This window comes from Aquila chrysaetos, chromosome 2 (assembly GCF_900496995.4).
Source record: "Aquila chrysaetos chrysaetos chromosome 2, bAquChr1.4, whole genome shotgun sequence".
Classification (NCBI taxonomy): domain Eukaryota; kingdom Metazoa; phylum Chordata; class Aves; order Accipitriformes; family Accipitridae; genus Aquila; species Aquila chrysaetos.
Window position 1 is genome coordinate 19,441,600 of NC_044005.1, and position 26,999 is coordinate 19,468,598.

Below are 26,999 nucleotides of genomic sequence, written 5' to 3' on the forward strand. Positions count from 1 at the left end.
ATTTGATATTTCTTAATGAAATCTGACTGTTAAAATTTGTATTTTGGGGAAAAAAGAGCAAAAGCTTACTAAATGAAGTTTTTTTGACAAAAGTTAGTGTTTGGAAAGAATAATATACATTGCACCTGTTAGTGCAATATGTCAGTAAGCTACTGAGCATGTAGCACACAGAGAAGGAAATCAGCTGCTTCTTTTCCCAAATAGACATTTTTAAATGATGCCAGTTTCATTTTGTGGGTTCTGTGCGCAGTGAACATATGCCATCCTGTGGGGTTACTGGCTTTGGCAAAAAGCTCAAGCATTCATATGAAATATTTCACTTAATAGTTATACTTTGCAGACTTCTGAAGGAGCTATTTTCTAATTGTGAAACTTCAAAGACAGTTTCACTGTAACATCCTTGAAGAAGGCTTTCAATAAAATGAATTTTAAAAAATGATCTATAAAATAAACGTTGGGAGCTTTGGTGAATCTGAATGTCTAGCAGCAAGTCTGGCATTAAGATTTCTTTCTCTCACAAGTGTTCAACTGTTTTAAGTCTTTAAAGGCTGTGTATCCTCAAGGACTTCAGAAGATGAATGTTCAAAGAATGCTGGTGTTTGTGCTACTAACTGATTTTTCTCATTCTCAAAAAGTTTTGTGTTTGTCTTACATAAGAGAAGGAAAATAAAACTCACCTGCCAGAAAGAAAAGTAGATACAAGGTGTTGCTGCCTGCTGGAAGTCCACTGTCCTTTGGAATAAGCAGTGGCTAAACACAGCTGCCATTCTCACCCTGTTAAAGCACAACAGTTTGATGCTTGCTTTTTGTACTGTCATAATCATTTTATGACAGCTAAAGCATCAGTGCATGAGAGATGCAGTGTCAAATATATCCTGTCCTCTCTGCTGCGAGGGCTGACAACTAGCAGAACTTCAGCCCTGACACTCATCTGGAGTTAAAGTAAAATCACAGCTTGAAATGATGAAAGTCAGGCACAATTCACAACCGTTTGTTGTGTAGTGGTTCAGTAGGGCTTTGAGATATAATTTAATTTTTCTTCACTTAGTCTTGTCAGGAGCTGAATTTCTATAACTGGAATTCATCTAAATGTTCATTTACATAATTTTATTTCATACTGAATGCAAATGGGTTTTAATTTCTAATCATGCTTTAATTTCTGAGCGTTACTTTTTAATCACTATTTATGTCTCTAATTCCTTTATTCTTAACAACAGGATACCCTGAAATGTCTACAACCTTTCTGTATTACCTGGAAAGGGAAAAAATATATAAATGGCAAACTACTAATATGAAGGAGGCAAATGGTATAGCCTACCTTTACACGGAAGGTCTGCAATGCTGCCCTCACTTTCATTAGCTCAGTTAAAGCTCTCCCCTTATCTCCTCACACTTTCACAAACTATCCACCACCACAAGAAGACAGTGTTAGAGGGGCTACAGGAAGTGTGCAGGGGAGCCATATTTAACGACTTCCACTACTGTAACACTTACTGGGGTTTTTTGTTTTGAACCTCCCCTCTCCACTGCAGCCGTTTTCCCCACCACAAGGTATTTTTAAATCCAAGTTGCTACAAGAGTTACTTCCTGTTGCAGTTATGAGGTTAGTAAAACAGGAACAGCAATGCAATAATATTTCATTTTAATGACAAGCTTTCTTTGTAAAAGCCAGATCACCTCTTAGTATATAATATCATTTCATATCCATTATCCATTGTAACATTACAGAAAAGAAAGGTAGACCAAATCATGATGATATCCCCTTCTCGCTTCACAGAGATGTTGTAAGAATAACAATGAAAAGTTGCGCGCGGCCAAGACACCAGCAATGAAAAGTCATCTTTTTCTGATCTTTTATATCTTGTGAGAGCCTAGGGAATAAGGAAGTAACATGGGAGCAACTCTTGATATAGAAATCATTTGGGACAGTCACTGCTGCGCTTCTTGCAGCAGCTTTTCAATCATAAGCGAATGGGTGTTGTAGAAGGGCAGCCCGTCCACTTCCATTTCTAGACTGGCAGTTTTTCCACTGCGGACCCTGTGCCGCACAAGTGTTTTCAGAAGCTTTTCTTCCTTAAAAAACAAAGAAGTAGAATATAATTAAAATCCTGAATCAGACAAGAGCATTCATCAAAATCTTTATTTTAATTCTAGGGGAGACTGACCACATCCTCCATATTTATTTTGACATCAATTTGCTAACACCTTGTTTTCCTTGTCCCAAATGTGTAGCATCTGGAACTTAGGGAGTGTCAAAAGGCTTATATTCTTGACTGCTATTTAATTACTGAATTATATTATTGTTCTCCACACTCCCTCAAACAGTACATCAGTGTCAATTCAGAAACATGAATCCTTTTTTGCCTGGTTTCAAGTTCCTACATTGCACAAATCAGAATCAAAGGAACCTCCACCCAAGTATCTTATAAACTACCTGTCATTTCCCCAGCATAGCAGCTGGCTGCAGATGCATTTTTAAAGAGGAAGAACAGAAGGGAAAGAGGATGCATCTGGAAAAAAGGTTACAGAGAGTACCTGAATGGGCTGCACAATCACTTTCCTTTCCTGCATCTTCTGTGATCTCTGTGTGCCTTTTGCTCTCTGTCCTCTTTTTTTTTTTTTTTTTGATTGATTTTATGAGAATTCTGGTTGCTTAGGAAAGGGATGTGGAAAAAAGAAAACCCTGAAATTGTGCTTCCTTGGGCTTCTCTGAAATAGCATATACTTTGTTTAGAACTGCAACTCAATTTCATGTTTATAACAGTTATTTTCTTGCTTAATAGTAATGTAAGCAGATAACAAAGCATGTTCCAAGTTGAGCTGTTAAAATACACAGAGAGGACAAAATCCTCGGTTGTGAGCTGTGGGTGAGATAGCATTGCGAGAGGAAAAGATGGGATAACATCAGCTCTGAAAAAACACTAGTTCTATGAACAGTGGAATCTGAAGACCTGGTTTCAAATGGATGTATGTCTAGCATAAACTGCTTTGCTTTTCATTTTAAATGAAACGTACACTGTAAACTCTTTCTACTGTCTTAGCATTTACTACAAAGAAAATTTATTTCTCTAATTCTGTTAATAAAAATCTAAGAAAAAATAAAAAGCCTAGTCACGTCTTAGCTTCCCCCTGTCCCAACCCTGTGGTAATTTACATAAGACCTTGAAACAGTCACATACCTATCTTCTCTTCCCCTTCTTTGCTAGGAATGCCTTTTCTGGTCTTTGGTCTACTGTTCTGTTTCCATTTGTGTGAGACCCTGCTTTGATGGAAATTGCTGCTGAAACGGCCCTACCAGTGCCTTTGACAAACAGTCCTATAGGTTTAAATACTTCTTGTTTGATATTCCAGCAAAGTCCTTTATCTCTTGAATGCAAATTAGTGATAAAAAATTATGAAGTTAAAATGTCTAATATTCTCTTATTAAATGTTAGGTTTTTTTCTAGGAAGACTTCTCAACCATAAAGAATGCAATAGTTTTAGATCTGAATTTAGACACAATATGGTTGTATTTTACATAATACAGTATATGGCCAAAATATAAACATTTCTGAAAGAATTAAAGCATACCGTGCATGGTCAATTAGCAGAGAATTTAGTATAATTTGGTAACCTGCTTTCTGAATGCACTTTATAAAGATTTGTCTTGTATTTCCTGGCAATGCATCCTAGTTCTTAGCTGCAACAAAGTTAAATGAGGCACTGGTTTCCTATTAAAGAAAAAATATGTATAGTTACATGGTGTCAGTCTTGACACCATGTAACAATACAGCAATGACACCGCTAGTTAAGGAAATTATCTGGATACATTGTAGCATGGAAAGTGCTACTTTGTAAATTATAAAATTAGAAATATACCTCAGCTTATATCATCTGAATGATCATATATATGAATGCAAATATAAGCACCTGATCATTCTGCATGAGAGAGGTTTTTCTTAGCACTATCTATATGCAAAGCGGCAAATTGGATCTCTCACGTCACAGAAGAGACACCTGAATTGGATACACAAAATGTCATTTCTAATTTGAATTGTTTCTCCTACATATTTACGTTAGAGCTTTCTGATCTGCTTACTTGGGGAAAAAAGGCTTGCTTAATACTATATAACTATGCCTGATAAACTGTATTCTATCATGAAATGCTATTGTTTCCATTTGTAAGGAAAACACACAATGTACAGAACCCTTCCTTAGCTGTAGAGTGCTGCAATTTGCTCAGAGTTCTCTCTTTAGTAAATAATTATGTTGGGAGTGGGGTAACCAGGAAAAGAACTTGTTAATTTGCACTTTATTCAGGAAAAAAACCTCCCTTATGAATGACAAAGCTAATAAAGAATGCTGAAACAAATGTCACATCTTTATATACTGCCCATTTATAAAGTAATTCATACTCTTATAGGTCATAATTTCAAAAAAACCCAACTATACAGTTAATTTCTTACCATTAATAAAGAGTTCAGTAAAAGAACAACTGCCTGATATATTAACCTGGTTGTGAGATGCAAGGAAATGCAGAGTTGACTGTAGGATGTTTAGCATTAGCTACATTTGGATATGTATGAATTAATATATTTCCCTACAGTCACTTCAGCATAAAAGTACCACGAACATCTGAAAAATCAAACTAATATTGTATTAACCAACATAATAAGGATTCAGCTCCACAACTGAAAGGTAAGTAAAAGTAAAGGTTGTTGGATCAAATTGTTTCTTGCTCATCAAGTTCTCAACAAGGAACAAACGCTTTGCTGTATTTCTTATTAAAATATTTGCAAAGACTAATCCATGCACTTAGAACAATCTCAGCATTCTGTTCAGTGGGAATGGGGAGCTCCACAGTTCTGGGATTTGTTGCAGTGCAATCCTGACACTGCTTGAACATGAGGCTGCAGAGAAATAACCTTTGTGTTTCAGGGGAAGTCTTCATTTAGTAATTATGATCTACAGTTTTCATGGAAGGAATGCCATTTTTGGAAGAAAAATAAAACACATTCTAAGAAAGCTGTTTGGTGCTTAGGCACTCCTTCAGATGTCTTCTTTCCAATTACAAACAGACAGATATAAACACTGAGGTGGGTATGTGTGGTGGTGCTCTTTATCTTACTTGGGTAATTATTATAGCATTAAAAGAAGCTGGATTGGGCAGAAAGTAGCCATATAGATATAAATGGCCTGAATTTTTTTTTATACTAATGGAGTACATCAATGCTAATATGTTCAATCTTCTGCACTGTTTACTGTTGTGTGATTTATAATTAAAGCTATCATATTCTCGTCAGACATTTTGTAATTTTCTCTCCTCCACAAAACCCTTTCCATTTATTTTATCTCAATAGATTTTAGTATTGCACTTTCAATGGCCCATTATTGGATCATTATCAATAGTCCCAGCTGTATAGCTTAGTAAAACAAAAACAAGAAGGATTTCCTGTACACAATATCACATTTAATTACAGTATCTCATTACCAGGAATTTTGATCATAGTAGTTTTTAGGATAAGTTACTTTAAAGGGCAAAACCAGTAGATGTAACTGGAAAAAAACACTGAAAAGTGAAAAGTAATTAAACTGTTTTTGGAAAAGATTGCACTGAAAGGTGCCGTATGCTTTGTTAAGTCAAAGGTTAAGTGGCTATATGGCTATGCTAAACATTGGAATCAGTTTCAGTTTTATGACCTTTAGATGAAAAATCAAAATAGCAAGAATTAAAAAAAAAGTAAGACACTCTAAAATACTGAAGAAGTGCTTTGTTGGAATTTCATGCAGAACGTACTGTCATCTCAGGAGAAATACTCCACTGTTGTGGGCAGTATCTATGGTGGACGAATTACATTTTGCTTAGCATTCTTGGAAGTCACAAACTTCCTGGTTTTGTCCAATTCTCTATAGAGGTACTCTGCCAATAAAACTGAAGTTTGAAGTTCCTAAGTTATTAGAAGTATAGTGGAACAAACCTTACTTGATCGTTGAGTATTTTTTTTTTTAAACACAGCCAAGTTAAAAATAGAGCCACGTGCTTAGCAGGATGAGTGCAGATCACAGTCATTTCTCACCCCTCTCAGTTATTTTACTTTTTCTCATGCTGAAACCTTTGCATTCCCAGAATATCACACTGTTCAGAGCTGCATTAGTCGAAACACATTTAAAAATATTCATCTGCAAGTCTTTCTCCAACTTTAATTTAGAAACATTCAAAACTAATTATAGAAAGCTTCTAACGTAACTAGAAAAGGTAGAAAGATCAGAAGTAAGGTGCAAAGATCAGAAGTATGGAGTGGTTTCAGAATTAGAACTGTGACGATTTTGGAAGAGACATCTAAAGGGGGCTACAACAGAGATTTATAAAATTGTGAACAATACTGAGGAAGTGAACAGGGAATTTTAATCACTGTATTGCAATACAAGGATTTCTTGCACTGCCCACAAAATTGTAGTACTGTCTTGTGCTTGAAGTCGCAGCACATGAATACATTCATTTTTGAGGATTTTTATGTTTAATCTGTCTCGAATCCTTTGCGGAATATTTGAAGTACAGTGCGGCTGCTTCTTCACCAGGGATTCCCAAAAGTCACCAAAAGACCATGTGAAAGTAAGGTATTGAACTGGACTAGGCAGGATTTAGCGGCTGGTAGCCAATTCCATCTATGTGTCATGACCAAGTCATAACTCCTTGGCCCTATAGAAATTACCTTGGTAACTGATGGAAGTGCCAATAGCCAGACCATCTTCTTTGATAACTGTGGAAACCCAACAGCTTTCCTCAGATAGCGATCATGTATTTCACAAGTGCTGAGAATATACAGAGCACAAGCAATGGCATAGCCTCCCCAGTTAGAGACCCCTGCAAAAGAATGTCACCATGAAACCAAATTGTAAAAAACCCGACTAGTTATTGCAAAGATAACTAATCTGCCTAAGTCATTAGGCACGTACAACTGAGTCTCATGTAGCGATGGTGAAATGGAACATAGGTATGAATTAAATACTGACATGAATTTGGAACATTTATTTCAGAAATACACAATTGCTTAACATAAAATGTTTTCAGTAGTATTTCAGATTGAATTTCTGCAAGTTTCCATCTAGTGTTTGTCATTTGTCTTTCCAACAAAGCAAAAACTCAAATGGGCGTGGTCTCTAACACAATCCCACTTGGCTTAATGTGAAGTCCATGAACTGTGAGGAGCAGTGTTACAGCCCGGTGTCTTTTGCTTTTAACCACACAGAGGTGGAAGACTTTGATAAAGTATCCTAAACCAGGCAAATTTTCACTGGTGTCAGATTTTTGTAACAGAATGCTGTACCATTGCAGAGAATCCCTTTTTGGTCACAAATGATGACTGATTACACAGTTCAGCTGTTTTATAAGATATGAAGCCATGGTGAAACTAATTGTGTGTGTCTTGATGATATGGCCTTGGTGTAAGTATCTTATACAAAAGGACATTCTAATGTAGTTAATATCCACAAATTTTCTGTACACTGTTATCAAATCAGTCCACACAGTCTTGTTTGACAGCTTCTTTGTCAAGACTGTATTGGAGATCATTAGATTTGAAACTTGCTGTGAGAAGTTATCTCTGCTGCCCAATACCTTTTCCAGAGATGCAGAATAGCAAAATTTTCAAAAAGTGTGGAAGCTGCTTTAGTGCATGCAGTTTTCCACACTTAAACATGTCAAAACCTCCACCTTGCTTCCCTTTGCAGGGTCTGGGTGTGACAGTTGCTTTCAAACTAAAAATCATCAGAATTGCCAAAACAGCCACCATCGATACTATATACATATAGCCACAAGAAGTAGATGTAATTGTCACCACACGCTCATCTCTCCCCCAGAATTGCTGGTTTAGTATCAAGAGTGTTAGATATCTAGGTTAGAAACTGAGAAACCTGAGCCTAAGTACAATATGGACCATTCATAAATTGGTCCTTGCTGAACATATCATTCTCACTGCAAATTTTACTTCATGCTGGTTAAGCCATTAGGGTAGAAGAGAATTTTAACTATAGCATTCAAATTTTGTTGTACATTAAGAATGTACATCTGTCCTCGAGTGGCTGTTGAAAGGACTTACCATCTCTTCATGTCAGAGCAATGTGACTGATGACCCTGACAGTGTCACACCCACAGAAGCTCATCAATTATACTGAAAATTCATACGTGCATAGACATTTCAATTCCCACACAGATCACTTATGCAGTCTTCCTTGATATTTTATTTAAGGTGTGATATTTCAAGAATATTCAGGATTTCCCGACTACTTCCAATTAAATGCACTTTCTTCATGAAACATCCTCAATTTTCAGACATTTCTGCTGGAGCTGTAGTTGCTTAACTACTCAGAAAATAGGCATAAAACAGAGACAGATTTGTTTGCTTGGTCATACAAAGAAAGGGCTAATACAAAGTAGTTGGAAAGACAGATGTTTTCTTGGCAAGTCTATTCTCAAACATCAACAGCTCTCCCCCCCCCCCCCCAAATCCCTTACCAGCTACAATAGTAAAATCGGCTTCAACATCACAAGCTATAACATCTCCATTTTTTATGTGCTTCTTTACAGCATCTTTTACTTTGCCCATTCCTAATTCATTTCCTCCATCTCCAACACCTTTATTAAAAGAGAAAAAGACGAAGTGAGTACGAACCCAGCATATAACTAACAATCCATTTAGAAAGCATCCATTGCCTTCCCCAGAGCCTCTGTGAAATTCATAGCTCAATACGAGATGATTAATCCTTTTTAATCAAAAGTGTCTAAAACCGGAACACTGTGAATGAAATGGCTGAAAGCATCACCTATCACATGCTAACCTGTAAGGGTATATATGTGATGCATGCTGTACTGGTGCACGCAAAAGAAATCAAAATTGTCAAGTGCTCATGAACTGCAGACAGAATTAAGATAGATAGTAAATTTTGCTTATGGAAGGCCTTAAACAACGAGTGTTCTATACAATGCATTATCATAAGTACATTAGCACAAATAGAGAAAGAAGATAGAAAAATGAATCCAAAATAAACCTGCAAAATTAGCCTATGATTCTATAATAAAGCAAGCATAGAAAACTTTGGCTTTTACAAGCTTTAATTAAAAAAAGAGATTAAAAGTAGCAATTATTGCAGAAAGATAAACAAACATATATGTAAGGACTTTGGCAGAAGTAGGATGACTTACTGCACAGGCAATCTATTTTACACAGATGACTATCATTGCACCACAGCATACAAAGAGCCCAACCCTGTGTACTATTACTGTTTTCATTTTTTTCTAGTAATTTATGAAAAAAAATAGCTTTTAAAAAATTTTATTTCAAAGTGTTCTTATATTCAGGGTATGGGGCCTTGATTTTTGTTGGTCAAATAGAAACACTACGTATTTGTCTCAGTGATTTCAGTAAAATCAATGGGACTTATGTAATTTCAGGAAAATTCTGGGCAAACCTATGTTTGGGACATAAAATTGTTAGATGTCATTCAGAGATCTGGAGATGAGGATAACACATAAACTAGCAGCTTACATGAAAGCTGGATAGTACCTCTAGTCTCTCACCAACGTATAAAAAAACCTGCAAAAAAAATCCATCTATTTGAATGGAAATTAACATCTCCCTTTCACCTGTTAGTCTAAATGGCATCTTCTCAAGTTTGAAGATTTTATAGAAAATTCCTAGTTAATGTCTGTGAAACAGAGCAGTGAAGAGCTCCAAGTCCTCACTGCAATGTAGCATATTTGAATTTGAAATGTGACTGTGCTCTAATGCATAGCATGTGTTACAGGAGAGACATTACAGTATTTATAATTTATACTTCAAGCTCTGAAAATTGATAAATTTAACACTTTTAGTAACTGCATAAATATCTCACATAAGTCTGTAGCAAATTTCTTCTTTAAGTGAAATTGGAAGTTATTTCTCAGTAGCAATTTTTTAGTCCTTAAGTCTATATAGTCAAGGGGAGAGTAACTGAGTGAGTGACACGTAACTTACATAAAAGGATTTGCCATGGAACAGCTAATCTTTTTTCCTATCTGCTTTAATAATCTTGTCACATTTATTTCGGTGTTTGGATTTAATGGTGCTTTCTAAAATCTGTTTGTTGGTAGTACTTTTCAAATAGGTAAAGACATAATTACGGTGCCTCTGTCATCATACATAAATATGGTAGTTACTACTGTTTTGTAAGAATCCACAGAATCTTTCGATTTTTCTTATATTCAAAATCTAAAATTTTGCTTTTAATGTTCTTTAAAAAGGCTAGAATGAGTTACTGCCCTTTGAAGATCGTCAACAGTTTCTTTAACTGAAAGATACTAATCTGTTGCTCAGGGTTTTTTGTATCAGCCTTGCTTTGCTGAAGTCCTTGCTTTTTTGAAATTCCTGTCACCAGGATGGTTATACAGTTAGTAGATATACTGCTGTGGATGGATCCCATTAGCATTACACTGGGAGGAAAAGAACACCACACCAAAAATTTTCCTGTACCATCTGTTTTCTTCTTCCTCTACACATTGGCAGAGGATGACATTTTACTGTTGATTTCCAGTGAGATTCACCTGACAAAACGCAGCCATCTACACATGAGCTAGTCAGCTAGACTTTAAAAAAGTCAGCAGAGAGAAACAGACCCTTCAAGCATTCAGTTCATCTCACCCTAAGGCAGACATCTCAAATATAGATGTCTGAAAATAGACAAGATGAATCCTCTTCTCCTAAAGGCCTGAGTGCTTTCCAGGCAGAGGAAAAATAGTTCCATTGGCTCTTCCAGGCAAATTTTCACTGACTACATTGGTTTCTGAAACTACATTCATGAAAAATGCAGGAAATGTCGTCTTCTGTGCTAAAAATCATTTGTATGAAAGGGAAACAAGTGTGACCACATTTTTCATGCAGTGCTTTGGAAAGCTTTTCATTAGCTCCTATATAAATAGCATAGAGCTATGTCAGTTGTATGACAGCTGAAAAAAATAGCATGTGGTTTCAGTAACATCTCTTAATCTTTTATTTCAATCTTTTGTGGAACATAAGTCCTTCCAACCTCAGTCTTTCACATCTTCTTATTTTGTATATTCCTGAAGGTTGCTGCTTACTCCATGACTTTTTATGATAGCGGTACCCATACAATGGCAGGCATTGTTCATGATTTGTCTGTGGTCAGACTCCTAGATCAGTTCTTTTAAACACAGATCTTGTTTTAAATACAAAACTTGACAGCAATTAATCAGCATTTAACAAATGTTCTAATATTTCCCCTCTCTACCTACTAATGCAGTACTTCTTGCCACTGAGCACACTATATAAAGACTTCTGTAAGGCTGAAAACTTGATCTTTCTAGTATCCTTTCCTAATCTATAAAGTTGAGTACTCCACCCTAATGGGTGCTGTACAATATTTGCATTTTATTTTGAACTAGACATATGCCTCCAAGTTCCTACTGACCATGAAGAAAGTCAAAGATAGCCCCACCAGAAAAATTTATCATAATTAGTAGCAATACATTATCATCAGTAATGAGAGACAAGATGTAAAGGCCACAGCCCAGATTCGTGCCTTGTTAAGCTAGGCTTTGCAGAAAAACACTGAAAAAGCCAACAGCCATCCCAAGAAATTGTAATCAAATTAAAAAACAGACACAAAAAGTTAGTGTGATAAACAAAATAAGAAATGTTAACTAGGTAACAGACAATGTAAGAAAAAAATTACATTGTTTTTCTATAGATACTTAATTAGCTCTCCAGCGTAGAATATCCATGTGCTCAAATTCCATGGGAGATCAGAGCAGATAACTTCATTGTCTTTTGAAGCCTATGACCTGTTAAATCATTTTCTATGCAGACATCTCTTTAGAGAAAATTAACAGCAAAGGGACACAGTGAATCTGGATAACTGCTTCTTTTCTTCTTATTCACAAGCTCGTGGTATTTTTAATTAACAACATTTCATAGTATATTTGAATATTTAGAGAATGTTTAAAACAAACTAAATTCTCCTGAACAGATTCAAATTCCCACTCTGCAGAACACGCCAAACTCCACCAAATCAATAATATACTTTGAGCTGCCCTGGGAGATATTTTAAGAAATGGAGGTATTTTTATTAAAGGAATCAGGATGTGATGTTACATAAGTAGCTGGAGAGACCAAGTCCTTGTATCAACAGTCTAAAATCAGGGACAAAGTAATTGAAATTAACTGCAGCAGATAAGGCTCTGAGGCATTTTGCTAAACATCCTTATGAAAGAGAGCTTTTGTTATTCAATCTTCAGCTTCTCTGCTAAGATTGCCAACAGAGTGCCATCTAGAGTGCTTCTTTTTGAATGTCGAATGTTACTCCTTAGGAATAGGACAAAAATTTGAATTAAACCTAAGTAAAACATATTACAAGTTTTAAGATAATACAAAAAATACTGGTGAACTCTTCTGCTATACAACTTCTAAATGATTCCAATAAAGTGAAATCAGACTACACATTATGTCTGCAGGAGCTCTCTAAATTCCATGGAAACATTTGAGAAACATCACTACTGAGAAGTCAAAGTCCCAGTGCTTTTGGTAATACTTAGGAGTGAGTCCACAGTACTACAAGAAGAAAAAAAGCCAAATCAGCAGACATGTTCTGACGTGACTGAAATCAGCCTGGCATGGACACTTACTTCTGATTTTGTGACCCTTATTTCTAATTTTGTTTTGAATATTTATATAGATTATATATCTTCTAAATGTGTTTTGGGCCACATAGTGTAGCACAAAGCATTTGATTGTACAAAGAAGTTGTACAACAATTTTTATGTATCTGGGAATCCTTGATCTATGGCATATTCTTTCAAAACCAGGTACAAGTCAGTTTTCAGGAAAAAAAGGACTATCGACAAAAGAGAGGAGCACTGTGTTGACAACAGCACTCTCATTAGACATATTAGTCAATCCTAATGTAGTTTTGACAGGAAGGACAATGTACTCCTTTAAAGGTTATTATTGTATATGTATATTTTGTTAGAGAAGGCACTATTTTAATAGATGCAAATATGCAATCCCTGCTCAAGAGAATGTACTGCTAAAAGGCAAGACAAACTAAGATTCTATCCAGACTGCTGTTTTAACACAGGTGTTAAGGTGTAACAATCATAAAAATAACTATAATATTTTAATATGTAATGTTTCCATTCAGTAGTCATTTGCTTTCTATGCTGCCTTTCACATGTAAAATAAAGAATAAAGTCAGTGTCAAAAACTACTTTTAGAGAAGCATATGTATGCACATTGATGTATAGATAATACGCACATCTGGGCTTGCTTTTTTGTCCTTAAATAACTTTGAAATCAACTCTCTTTTTTTTGGTTGTGGGAACCCTTCAATAGAAACCTCTAACTTTTCTCCAGCAACAGTCTTTAAACTCAACCACAACAAACAGCTGTAGCCTGCAAACAGTTATTCAGCACCTGCCTCCTGCTCCCCTTGCTTCCAGTCAGAGTTCCTGTTCTGTGCTTCTCTTGCTTCTGAGAATATAACACAAACTCACACGTACCTGTTGTTGTGATTCCTGGAATGGTTTGTGCAGCTAAAAATAGTTCATCTATGGGATCCACTAGATGTTTAATGTTAACTTTCCTGGCATTGTAATAATTGCCATCAGCAGCCATCCCAGCACGCTCTATTGCTATCAGGTGATCAAATCTGGTTAGAGATGAGTGAAAAAACAGAGGAGAGTAGTTAAAACTGCAATTCTCACATAATGAACTCTTCTGTTGGCTGCTTCTCCTGTTGTGCTTGGTTCTACTTTTTGATGATTTAGGATTCAAGGTAAAACTTGGATACTGTTTTGTTATTTCTGAATGTAGTTCTCTATAGTTTATTTTCAAAGGTTAATCTAGTTTCTTTATAGCTTTAGTGCAACTCCCTCAAACCACATTTGCCACCAAGAAATGGAGAAGTTCCTAAAATCCTCCTAACCAGCAATCCTTTGGGTCAGCCATCTGGCCTTACTCTGTTTCATGTTAAAAAACATAATATCTTGTAAGACATTAGTCTCTCTATATGTTTTCAAAGAATACAAAAAGTGGCAAATTAATGATCTTCTAAATCCTTGTCAGTGTAAATATAGTCTCTGCTTAAAGTATATTGCTTGGCAAATGTTCATTTGTTTCTAGTTAGGGAGTTTTTTGGTTTGCGTCTTCAGATTTGGGGGATTTTTCTTTAAGCCTATGGCTATTTTGCTAGTTATGAAAGTAGACAGATGTACTGCAGATGTCCTAGGTTTTAAGCAGAATTTTAGTATTCAGTTCTGCCCCTGTATGTTAGAATTAAGTTATTTTGCTTCTGTTTCTCCGATTTTACTGTCAAGAGGTTACTAATTCTGCTGAATTACTTAATGTTCTTGTGGGTGTGTACCTACAGTGACTACAGAGACCTTAAACAGGTTAGTTGTCTACTTTAAAGAAACACTTTAGCTTTTTGGGACTGTGGGATCAACTGAAATAGAAACTGGCTGTAATTATATTATGCATAGCTATAAAACACATTTTTAAAACAATACATAGAAAATGAAGACAGTATCATGCATACAATTATAGCATACACTAACCTGTGGAAAGAAAGGGGAATTGAGTAAGTTGATGAAGCAATACCATAGTGAAAGATCTTTTATTAAAGAGAACAAACTGAAGGCAACTACATTAAAATGCTTTACAAGGAAAGATCAATAAAAATAAGCAATATATGCCTACTTAAAGGATATGTAAGTTGCCTGTTAAGTAATGAAATGTGCACACAGCTACTTAGCAAATTATCCAGTGCATTAACCCTAATCACACACTTTGTATAAATTTGAATTTTTGCCCAATATTGTACACTCAAGAATGCATATGCAAACAGTTCAACTCAATATCAAGAAGTGCATGCATATATCTATAATTTTTGCTTTGGCTGCCTAAAGACAATAGGGTGATCACTTTCACACTATTACAAACACATGATGTTTTATTAAATCAGATCAGATTCCCCAGTTGTCAGATTTCAGCCAAAGCTCTAGAAAGTGAACACATTCCACAACGCTTTTCCTAGCTCTTCCACTGACTCTGACATAATACTTCCCCTTTCTGATTTCCTCACTGATTTAAAAACTGGTAAAATAATATAGATTGTGTGTATATGTATCCGTATCTATGGAATAAGAGCTGAAAAGCTTTTAGAAATTTTTTTGAAGGAAAAGAACTATTGATATATGAATTATAATTTCTTTTTTGTACTCCAGAAATGTATAATTGCAGAAGAACATGGAATTCTGTACTCTATGTGTGCTCCAATACCAATGTTTGGCTTCAAAGTTTGTTCTGTTCCTTCCAAGTTTTAAGGATTTACTTGTAACCGTTATGCCTTCTTAGATCATGGTGATTATTTTTATTATACCTTTACACAGGAGAGGTGTGTGACCCATTCTCAAAAACTGAATACACATACCTAGGTCTTCCAGGATTCCCATTCTCACACAAAAACATTAAAGCTGAATTAGCATTTTCCCTTTGATAACTCAATAGAGGGACAGGTCTCTTCAGGATTCCTATAGGAAAACAAAATACAATTCAGATACTATGTACCTTTTATTTTTTTTTAATGTGTTTTTTAGTAACTTAAAAAAAAAAAAAAAGACAGAACAGTTAGAATACTAAGGACTCAATGCCTTCACATAGTTCCTGATAAGCTCTCTGCATCCTTATTTTAAATTAAACTCTTTTGGATGTTAGTGCTAGTAAATGGGACCTTGAGATAGAAAACAGGTCTACAAGAATAAGAACAGACATCCAGAATTCATCACAAACAGCTAATCCAGAATCAGAACCCAGAAACATAAGCATTAACTTGATGCCAGCTAGGTTGAACAAAATGTCATTGTAGCAATGCTGATCAGAGCTTAGAGGATGAACTCTAGTTCATTTGCTGGAAAAAAAAAAAAAAATCCTGTACTAAGCGACACTGAGATTAACTGAAGCAAACCTTGGCTCAAATTGGCAAGCTAAAAACTGAAAAGCTGTGTTTCTTTCTGAAAAGCTGTGTCTTACCTAGTTGAACAGCCTCTTCAATAATCTTTTTATTCAGATTCATGGCTCTCTGATCTGTTACTATGGCAACCTCTTTCTCCAAGGCCTGCAACATAGCTGCAACAGCGAGGGCTCCCGGGGGCCCATCATTCTCTTCCGGTGGCTCGTAAGTGAAGTGGGTAGGAAATCCAGTTGTTATCAGCACCGACCGAGCATGGGAGATGGACAGACAAGCCTTCAGCAGCTCATCTTGGCAGCGTAGATGAATTATACCCCGGTCTCCTGTAAAAGTGTTTTTAAAGAGAGCAGTGCACTTCAATATATTGTTCTCCTTTTGAAGTTTCTGTGTGGGTGAACCTGCATATTTTAATGACATAAAATGGGTTTAAAAAAAAAAAAACAAACCGAAAAACCTCTGGTCAAGGCAGGAATTGGGGTAATTTCCTCAGGAAACCTAGGAAGGTGTAGGATATGAGTAATGAAGATAATGGGCTGTGCTTCCAGGTTAAGAATTTCAGTTAACTGGATTCTGAAAATTAGTCTACCTAGCATTTCTAGGTATTAGTGTAAATAGCTTTTTTCTGACAGCTTATTGCATATTGTTTCCTTTCCTTTGGCCCTCTGCTTTCCTCCGATCTGTGGCGACAGTCATGCTAGACCATGTCCAGCTACCGAAGCTAGATTGCAACTCAAGCATCCCAGATCTTACAGAAGTTTTGATGCAGACTTCAGATGAGTAAGCTGGTCCTTTGTCTCTATTTAACCCTATCTGCTTAGGGAAGAGTTAATTCCCAAATAAATTCCACTTAATGAGATGATCAACCACTGAAGTGAGGTTTCAGAGACATTGTAAGTTACCAGGGGACTTTATAAACTCAATTAATACAGTGGTATCCAGGTGCGTGCTAAAAGATCTTGTAACATTTCACATAGAGAAGCATGTTATCTGACCTTGAGAAATGGGTGAATGTTAACAGATGTCTCTTCTCATGGGTCAGTCCCTAAAGAGGCAACACTGTGTTATCTGTGTATGTCTTTCATTGTTCAAACACTTCCTATCCCCTCTCCCTTCCCTGGCACTCGGAAACACAGGTTCACAGCGCAGTCCTTTCGATTTACTAGCACTCCTGAAAATCAAAAATACCAGCATGATGTGCTGATATTCATGGGCTGATAGCGAGAGGTAAGTCTTCACTATTGTTTTCTACCCTCCTCACATCTTCATCTTTCTCACCTCCCCCCCCCCCCCCCCCCGCACTTTCCCCTTTTTGTCCTCAATATGCCCTTTGCCATTTCTCCCTCTGTTCCTCCAAAATAACGTATGGGCAATAGACAGATAGTGGACACACAAAAAAGTTCTGAACAAAACTTAAGTAACTGAAGCAGGGAATATTAGTCTCTGAGAAGTGGGGTATATTAACTGAGATAAAGTACTGTACTCTCCTTTAGCAATAAAATGAGCTAACTCTTAAGTTAGGTCCTGCATTTCTGCAGAGCATGGCATTGTGCCAAGCTGAACTCCAGAGAGTGGGAAAAGGAGAGGCCTTGTGAGTAAAAATAAACAGACTCAAACATATGCACACAGCCCAAACCTGGAGCTTGGGAGAGCTGGGCGTAAGCTGTTTTCCACTACTGCCTACAGAGGATTTCAGAAAATTTATGGGAAACTGAGATCAGAATTTACAGCAGACAGAGGGGACTAATTCAGCATGTATTTTAGGAATGGTTGCGCTACTCAGTTTGCCTTTATTTCCCTCTCATCTTCCTTGTGCACACATGCAGCCCTACCTCTCAACCTTTTGTGGTGATCAGGTCGCTTTGGTCCCTCACACAACTCCTCAGTGATGAACATGTCAGCAGAGCTTGATCTAATTCCACCCATCAGAGAGGGATGTTTGAAAAGCATGTGCAACTACTAGAATTTTCTGGTAGAAGCACAGTAGTCATGAATATATGTAAAGAAACGTGCTACTTACTCAACAGTGAATACCCATGTAGCTGTTATACCAGCATGCTGAGGTGTCCTGTACTTTACATACCAATTTCAGTTTTATTCAGTAACAGTTCTTATTCCCTGTGGACTCTCCAGTCTGCTGTAAACATCGATGCTTCTGTGTACTTTGAGAGTTTACAGTCATTGAGATCAGATATTCCGTTACCCATAAGGTTGAATGGTTTTGGCCAGACTCTGACATTAAGTATGGTAACAGACAATGTAAGACCTCGTTGTATTAACTCACTGTATTCCACAAAGAATTTTTGAAGTCTTAAAATTGCCTTTAGAATCTTACTGTGTTCTTGAACTTTATGAATATCTAAAAAAAGCAGGATAGGTCATATCTACCTCAGAACAAATCCACTAATGTAAGAGCTTTTTTGTTTTTACCTGGATCTATTCCAATTAGAGTCTCTAGAGTCTTTATCTTTTGGGCTGCTTCTGCTGACACAATACTATAATGCAGAGGATCTTGAGAAATGCAGTGGACTTGTGGGACTTCTCTTGAGGCTCTGACTGTGACATTGTCATTCTTTAGGTCAGTAATGAACATGCAGCCAGGAGAATGAGTAAAAGCTAATGGAGCTCCTAAAATGGGTGAAAAAACTTCAATTAAACATGTTGTTATTGCAATATATTGAAATATCAGAATGATAAAATCACAAAAAGCTATTTAATTTAACAAAACAAAGTCCCTGCCTGATGACACTTATATCATAAAAATAGGTGATATTTTAAGTTACACTGCAGCAATTAATACACTTTGAGAAAGAAATGTATGCATATACATCTGAAAATGTTTTCACTTTTAAAAAAGCTCACGTGGGTAGTAGAGATCAGGTTTTTCTACAATATCCTCTTTGGTATAAACTTGAGGCAACTTAGCAGCTGAACACTGGTACTCTCCAAGGAAGTCTGTCAGGAATTGGCAAGTCTGAAAACTGGGTTCAACATGCATGAAGAAATTAGTACATTGACATAAGAACAAATTAATGTTTGCACAGTGTGTTGGTGATATTGTTTCCATAAGAATAAATTAATTTTCTAGGTTCTAGAGCATTGCTGGAAGCTATAGTGTCTCTCTTGTACCTTTGAATATCCTTGTAATAGTGATACGACAATACTATGTCAACTACTGCCTGCTGGCTAGGAGTAATGCTTTATAGGATTAAGAAAACGGGGACTAGCATCTCTGTGCAGTGTCTTACTAACCTAGCTAGGAGACCTGTAAGCTGGCAAGGAATAATGACAAAAGGTGACTAGTAAGCCTTAGCAAAGGGAATCTGAGTGGCATCTAAAACCCTGGTGAACAATAAACTTATTTAGACCTGACAGTATAGTAGCTCCCTAAGCTGAAAATATTTGCTGTCTTTATACTAATTCCAGAAGTCTTGATCTAGGTTATACTTGATTTGGCAAAATCGGTATGTTGTTGGATAAATCACAACTGGTATACTTAAACAAGCAAAATCTTACTTTGAAAGGATGGTGAAAAGGAAGGAGATATTTCTTTAACAAGTACATATGTGCTTGGTCTGTACCAGGTCTGTTGGGACTCTATGGCTAGTTAATTTAAAAGCAGCTGGGGAACATGGTTGTTGAGGTTTAATATATCTCACCAAACCAGGTAGTAGACAGTATTTTTTGTAAGAAGCTAGCAGATTCATTTAAAGTATAGGTACTAGTGGTATGACAGAATTTTAACTGCCTGGATGAGAAAGGAGCACAGAAGGATATAAACTGCCAAAAAATTCCTGGAATGCGTTAATGACAACTGGTTTTAATACAGAAAATGAAGAAATAAATAAAAGTAAAAGCCAGTTCCAGGCAAAGGCAGGACAGACAGCTGCTTTGGGCAATAGATTGTAGAGAGGCTGGCAAATTTTCTCTCTCCTTTCCCTGCAACAAGGATGCACGAGGAAGACAAACAGAACTGCTGGAGAACACAGGGAAGAGCAGGATTTTCAGCTTGGATTTGGGACTAGAGAAAAGGGATTGTTTGTGAGAAAGAAAAAGAAGTCTCTGCTCTTGGTGCTGAACATATTTGCAGCAGGTGTTGAGAGCAGTTTAGATAAACATCTGTAAGGAACCACAAGGATGTAGCAGATCCTGCAAGGAGAGAAGGATGAAGCAGATGACCTCCCAAAGCTCTCCCAATTATACTGCCTATGAGTACTGAGCTTCTTTTTCAGTAAGAACTAAAATATGAGATTTCATTCCACTCTAGTGATTTACAGCAGTATATAATACTGTCACTATGGTTTAATTGCATTTTCTTGCCCTTTGTGCTCATGCCTGTTATAAATGACTGGATAAAGTGCAGGACAGCTCTGTGCAGAGGACAAAGCTTCATTTATGTAAAGTGTGTCACATTTACTTCGTTTTAGAACAAAATCTAAAAGCTCAAAATTCTTCATGAGAAAATTATGAACTCTTCTCCAAGTCAAACGATTTGCTAGCCCTTGACAACATTTTGGAAAGATTTCTGGATGCTTTTTTTTTTTTTTTTTTTTCCTTTTTTCCCTTTATTATTGTTTTACTGCAATGTAATACAAAATATTATTTTACAAGGAAGAAGCTTAAAAATTAACGCCTTTAAACTTCTAATTTTTAATAATGCTTAAAAAGGATGTTTGGATGCTGCCAGAGCTTTAGATTTCTGCCTTTAAAATACTCAAATGCAAGTGATGAAATTTCAGTAAGAACTTCCTTTAAGTTAAGGCAGACCTGTATTTTGCAATGGAAAATAGTCCTGCCAAAGGTTTTTTTGTTGTTTGGTCAGGGTGTTTTTTAGCTCACCCTAAAATCAAGCCTGCTAAACAGCCAACTCAGTCCATGTTAAAAAAAAAAAAAAAAAAAAAAAAAAAAAAAAAAGAGGACGAAAAAGAGATTAAAGGCTAATTTAAAAAGAGTCTCCAAACAGCACATACTGCAGTTGATGACTGCTTCTACTCCTGTTACTCCACAGGCCCAAAACACAGGAATATCACCAGGGTGAAGGTGAACTGGGTCTCCATAGTCTGGTTTGGAAAGATCTGGTATTCCCAGCAGACCTGGAATTGATCAAAAATGAAATTATGCGAGATATCAATCAAACAGTAATACTGCAAAGCTGGGGGGGGGGGGGGGTGAGGGTGGACCCCAAACATCATTCAATGACACTGAGCTAGGATTGCAACAGTGGCAAATCCCACTGAAGTGGCATATTTAGTTTGCCTTTGAGTGCATGTCCCCAGAACCTGAGTTGACTTGTTTTCCCGTTTGGTACTTGATGACATCAGTAAAAATGTATTCACTTTTATTTTGTTGCAGAAATAAAGCTAGACATGTATGCTGAGCTTCCATGCTATTATAAATCTTCTTTATCAACAGAATAATTATATTCATTACACTGGCAAACAAGAACAAATGACTGCAATGCAAAATGTGTTCTTTCTAGAACACATTTTCTACTGCTTTAGCTTCCTACATTCTTTAGCTAGAGAAACAAGCAACGGGTTTTACCTCTCTGGGTTAGATAGCTACATCTCAGTCTTACCCAGCTTTCACTAAATTGTCTCTTGCTTTATTCTAACACCTATTTGTAATATTCTGGGTCATTCTAACCACTTGCTATCTTCCCTTGGTTTTAAATTCTTCAGATGCTTTAATATACCACTGCCTTTTCTGAAATTAATTTATATAATCTGTATATGTAATCATTTACTCTCTTCTGTTAAAAATAAATAAATAGTGGAGACCCTTACTTGCCCAATCATCTTGTTGCTCTACTCAAAGTAATGACTTATTACTAGTTCCTCAGATTTAAGCACTCAGACCAAATATATTACTGGGGTGTACTGTTAAGCAATGACACCTCCTTCCATGCTCTGCAATGGATCCTTCTGTGTATGCAGCACATGAGTCTACTGATTGACAAATTTCTGTCAGCAGAGGGGAAATTTTTTTTTATTGTGATCTATCTTTATCTTACATGTGTGTGTTTGGTTTAGTTCCTTTTCCAAACAGCCTCCTGTTTTATCATTTCTTTTCAGTTTTCCCTTGCAAAGAATAGGCCTATACTTGTTTGACCTGATTTAAAAAAAAAAAAAAAAATTCTTGTCATATTTCTACTTATTCTGTCTTAAGTGTTGTGCTCAATGTATCCTATTTCAGTATTTTTTAAAATAATGCAGTATTTACTTCACAGTCATCCACTAAGACACAAAATGCATCAACATACTTCTCCCCATGCTGTCAGTCATTGCTACCCTGTCACTGGAATCTCTGACAGCAAGAAAGTATTCACATATAAATGAAACTGCATCCATTTTAGAAAAATGTGATTACACATTTTTACCAAAACCACCCCTTCCATATAACTTATCTATATCAGACAGCTATCTTTTATCAAAGAAATCTCTGTGTTCAGCTCATGCAAAACCTACTTTTTTCTTTCCTTTTTTTTTCTTCTTTTTTCCCCCAATTCAGGTTTGTGATCATTAAAAAGGATTAAAACATAATAAATTTATTGGTGCAGGTATTTCAGTCCTCCTGCCACTTGCCATGGTTCCCACCTTTATTTTTATACATAATAAAGTGCATGCAGAGTGAAAAATGAAAAGCACTGACCAGGGTCACCCATGTGAATTGGTGCTCCATGGGCTTCTTTTAATTCAGATGTTGCTAGCACAGCTGCTTCCAACTTGCTTTCAGGAATAGGTCTCATTGTGACTACTAAGTTGCAGCAAAAAGTAGAAACACTGTAGCAAGGCACACCTGTCTGGCAGTTTAAAAGAATCCAAGGTGTTAGCAGGAATATTGAGTAATACTGCTGAAGTATTAGAAGAAATAAGTCTCAAACTTTATGCTGTACTTGAGTTTAGAAAGGCTGCATACTAACATTCATTTTAAATCCTTTAAAAAAAAATTTCTTAGCATCCCATAACTCTTTTTTTTTTTTTTTTCGTAAGATCCAGCAGTGCTGGAGTGAAATATTCCATCCTTGAGCTACTTCATGTAGATCACCAAAATTTTCAACATTATGCATTTCTTCTTCAGTACATGCAGCATACAGTGTGGTGAGCTCAGTATATTCTGAATATTGTCAGAAAACAATGGTGTGCTCCCTATACAGAAAGGGAAAAAGCTAATAAAAAGTATCACACAGCAACAAATCTACTTGGTCTGAATCCATACTCTGTATTTGAATTCAGGGGGGCTACAGTGCTCTGTAACGTGCAAGGGTCAGGAACTCCTGCTGCTGGCAGCACCCACTTCTATAGAAGCAGCATGCCAGTGCCACGCATACCAAAACTTTTGTGCCTCTAGAAGGGTTCTATGGAATTCATCATCCTCACTGATGCTGAAGCATATTTTCCATTCAGAAACAAAGCAGTCTGACTTTTTAGAACAAAATGTCTGATATCCAAGTTGCTTTTGAACATAAACAAGATATGTAGACAGCTAGAGCTGTATAGAAAATGTTCATTAACAATCTTTGTAATAAAAATCGTACCTGTAACTGAAGAAACACACTTTACAGTTCTCCATAGTATTGATGTGCTATAAACTATGAAATTTTCTTAATTCTGAAATGTTATAAGCAGATACATAGTTGTATTTTTTTTCTTTAAGCTTGGTAGAAGGACTCATGTATGAGAGACATTTGTGCCTTCATTTTGACCAGGAGTATAGCAAAAAGATTGTGAAACAATAACACTAAAAACAACAATAACCTCTTTCTAGTATAACAGCATCCGAACTAAATGAAAAAGGCATGCAGATGTGTACTTTAATATTAAGAACACTGAAGGGTCTACCTATTGGAGCCACAATTATTCTAGGACTTCTGCCGACATTAAAATGTGCACTATAAACTTTCTGAACACAGTTTTAATTTTCAGTGCTATGGTAGATGTCTCAAGTCTTTGGGAACATCTTCTGTCCCAGAGGTCCGGGTTCATTGCAAATATGCAGTTTAAAGGTTCTGCTGTCACAGGAAAAATCCAAAATGTGGCTGTCATATGCGCAGAAGAAACTGCTACTGACATGGCTTGTAAAAGGAATATTCCTACTCCAAGTTGGAGCTGGTATGGAGAGTGGGACATGTATAAGGGCATGGTCAGAATAGTGCATGGGTCATTGGTTGAAACAGAGAAGGCAAACCAGAACAGAATCCAAATGAAATGGCTGCCACAGCACACAGGGAAAAACTTTGTCACCATAAATGAATAAAAAAGCAGATTGGTCTTGCAGAAAGTTGAGAAAAGCACTGAACTGAGGCTGGGCATATTTTACCCTGTATTACTATGCACTTGGCACTAGCACATGCCCGAAGTTACTATACAGGTAGAAAAAAAAGTTCTGATTTTGAGCAATAGCTGTATGTACATAATGTGAATATGGACAAAGACTATATGAGTGTGCATATACTTACCTTATACATGCTTATATTACATTTTTGCTCAACGTTTCTTATGGGAATGCCAGCATTTTGGACTGCTCTTTCGAAAGAGAAGCTGCAGCCTAAGTAAAAAGTCACCATGTCCTTAAGTTGTTTAGAATACTCCTTTAGGCTTTTCAGTGATCCAGTACAAGCTCCATGCTCATATATTTTGTACTGTAGGCAGTCAGTTCTAGTGAAATAAGAAGTTATCACAGCTTTATTGTATGTTTTGAAAACAAGGTGAATTGTTTGAATTGACATTAACCCAGTATCAAACCACAAGATATAGCCTACTTTATCCATTTCTTTTCTTTCTAAGTAACAATGAAACAAACACATGCAAAAACCCCAGAATACCTTATTCTGCACAAAAACAAGCCAGTAAAACAGAACATGTTAGAGTTTGGTATTTTTTAGGTTTTATAGGTAAATGTCGCTTATATATATCTTGCCTCAGGGCTTCAAAAAAACCAGCTCCCTAATAAGTCTTTCTTTCAGTGTTTACTACAGGAATACATCTTTCAAATTTCAGAGACTCTACAAATATCATGCAGTCACCATGCCTGTGTTACTACCAAATAAACCAAAGGCAAAACCCCTATTATTTAATTCTGCTGGGTCAGACTGCAAAACATTTAGAAATTACACAAAATTTCACCTTTGCATTAGAGAAATACTTGTAATACTGACAATTATCATAACATGCTTCTCAAGAACAAGACGATCAGGCTGTTGTACTCATGCATAGTTTTCATTCAAAGGTATAACTCCAAGAAAAGAAACTTGTTCAAAATGTACAACAGTGTAAGCAGACTGTTCCCTGAAACCCTCCTAATCACCACCAGCATTCACTGCAGAACTTTGACAAGCAGAGTTGGTCTGTATTTACCTGATATCAGAATCACTACTCAGAGGAGGACATTTCCAATCACCTGGTTTACTTCTGTACAGCAGCGGCAGGGGTCCATTATTTGCATGGCAAAACTTCTCAAAGTCATCAGCCAGGGACTTGTGCAAAATCACAACATTGGCCTGTTTATAGCCTGTGGAAGGTAGGAATGACTGGTTATTAATTCACCTTTTTGATTGTGAAACAATAACTTTTCCCTATAGATTTCTTTAGATTGTCTATAAAAAATTACCTGAAGGAAATTTTTGATTCAGAACTCAGTAATTAAACAACTTTTTGAAATGTTTTTAAAATCATAGCTAGATTTACTCTGTATGTGAAGTTGTTCACAGCTAAAATAGTTGGCAGCCATGGGTAGTACTAGAATATGAAGACAGCATAATTACTTTAAATTCATAGAAGTGTTTATTATATATAAACATAATTTATTACCTAAACTGGGAAATTAGTATTCTATAGGAAAATACTTTACTTTGCAAATGTTAGCACAGAGCCAAAGAAAGGCTATTGCGTACCACACTTTCACCATTTTTTTCATTTAATAGCAAGCTATATATCATTGCCAGTCCAACAGTAAACTCCTGGTATCTAGATGTTATGTAGCCCATTCTTTAGAGTTTGTTGGCTATGGCATTTTAGTATGGGCTGCAATTTAAGAGACTTAATTACTGCTCAGGAATAAACTCTTGCCTGTCACACTGAATCTCAGTCATTTCTACTATTTCTAACTTAAAAAGCTAAAATGAACAGAACTGCTACACTTTCTTCACTTGGAATCAACTTTGATTTAAAAGGTTGTTGACTACTACCATGCAGTAGCTTCTAAAGACATTAACATTTTTGCAATGAGTGTTAATGAAGAAAGCTCACATTTATTTATCTAGCAAAAATTTATTTTCTGAACAGTAGTAGTTATTACCAATGCCATTTTAATTTTCCTGCATGTAAACACCAGCTGTTCAAATACAGAGAGGAAACTTGGAGTCCAACTAGTCTGTGGTGTGTAAAACTGCCAATTAACAGTCCCTAACTCCTGTACTGATACTGTCTTTAAAACTTATTACCCTGTCTGATATCAGACAGGTGAGTAAAAAGCCTGCATAGAAGCTCTCACTTCCTTAAATACTGCGGTAGCCTGTCATCCAAGAGGCAATCATTTAGTTGAAATCAATGATCTGCCTTAAAAGGCTGTAGAAAATCAGCCAAATCTTAGTCTTGACCAAAGCTAACAATGAAACCAAAAGATAAAATTCTATTCCTCATGGAAAAATGCAAAGCACAGGCTGAGGTAAGCATGTATTTGCATACTGAATGTGCCCACAAACTGCTCTCTTGGGAGTACTCAGCACAAAAATTCATTTTATTACTAGCAAAAGTTACTAAATACAGAAACAGCTTCTTGCTAAATACAGAAATACATTTTTGTTAAATAAACACACTAAATTTACCACTGAATAAAATACTACATTCAGTTACCCCTCAACTTCATTCCCTGCTATCCATGTGAAATCCACAGACACTTTCTACTTCGCTGGTGATATTCATGAATCCTTAAAATTATGGTTTTAGTCAGTGCATTCAACTTGGACAACACTGAATTTAAAATACTAGTCACAGCTGACAGACTGA

The 26,999-nt window shown here is 36.3% G+C and overlaps 1 protein-coding gene across 8 annotated transcripts in view; it reads right to left on the reverse strand.

Moving 5' to 3' along the window:
• Positions 1-1,625: 1,625 nt before the first annotated feature.
• Positions 1,626-26,999, reverse strand: part of DGLUCY (D-glutamate cyclase) — a 48,646-nt gene continuing 23,272 nt past the window's right edge. For 6 of the 8 annotated variants that reach the window (XM_029997327.2, XM_029997321.2, XM_029997306.2 and 3 more), the window contains 11 exons: positions 25,350-25,503; positions 24,452-24,650; positions 22,645-22,846; positions 20,964-21,086; positions 18,424-18,621; positions 16,059-16,319; positions 15,460-15,559; positions 13,529-13,677; positions 8,495-8,614; positions 6,693-6,844; positions 1,626-2,073 (listed from right to left, as the gene is read on the reverse strand). In XM_029997327.2, coding sequence (XP_029853187.1) covers positions 1,930-2,073; positions 6,693-6,844; positions 8,495-8,614; positions 13,529-13,677; positions 15,460-15,559; positions 16,059-16,319; positions 18,424-18,621; positions 20,964-21,086; positions 22,645-22,846; positions 24,452-24,650; positions 25,350-25,503 — 1,802 coding nt within the window. In that variant the 3' untranslated portion in view covers positions 1,626-1,929. The remainder of the gene's footprint in view (positions 2,074-6,692; positions 6,845-8,494; positions 8,615-13,528; positions 13,678-15,459; positions 15,560-16,058; positions 16,320-18,423; positions 18,622-20,963; positions 21,087-22,644; positions 22,847-24,451; positions 24,651-25,349; positions 25,504-26,999) is intronic. The other 2 variants (XM_041127818.1, XM_041127808.1) reach the window with 2 other exon arrangements.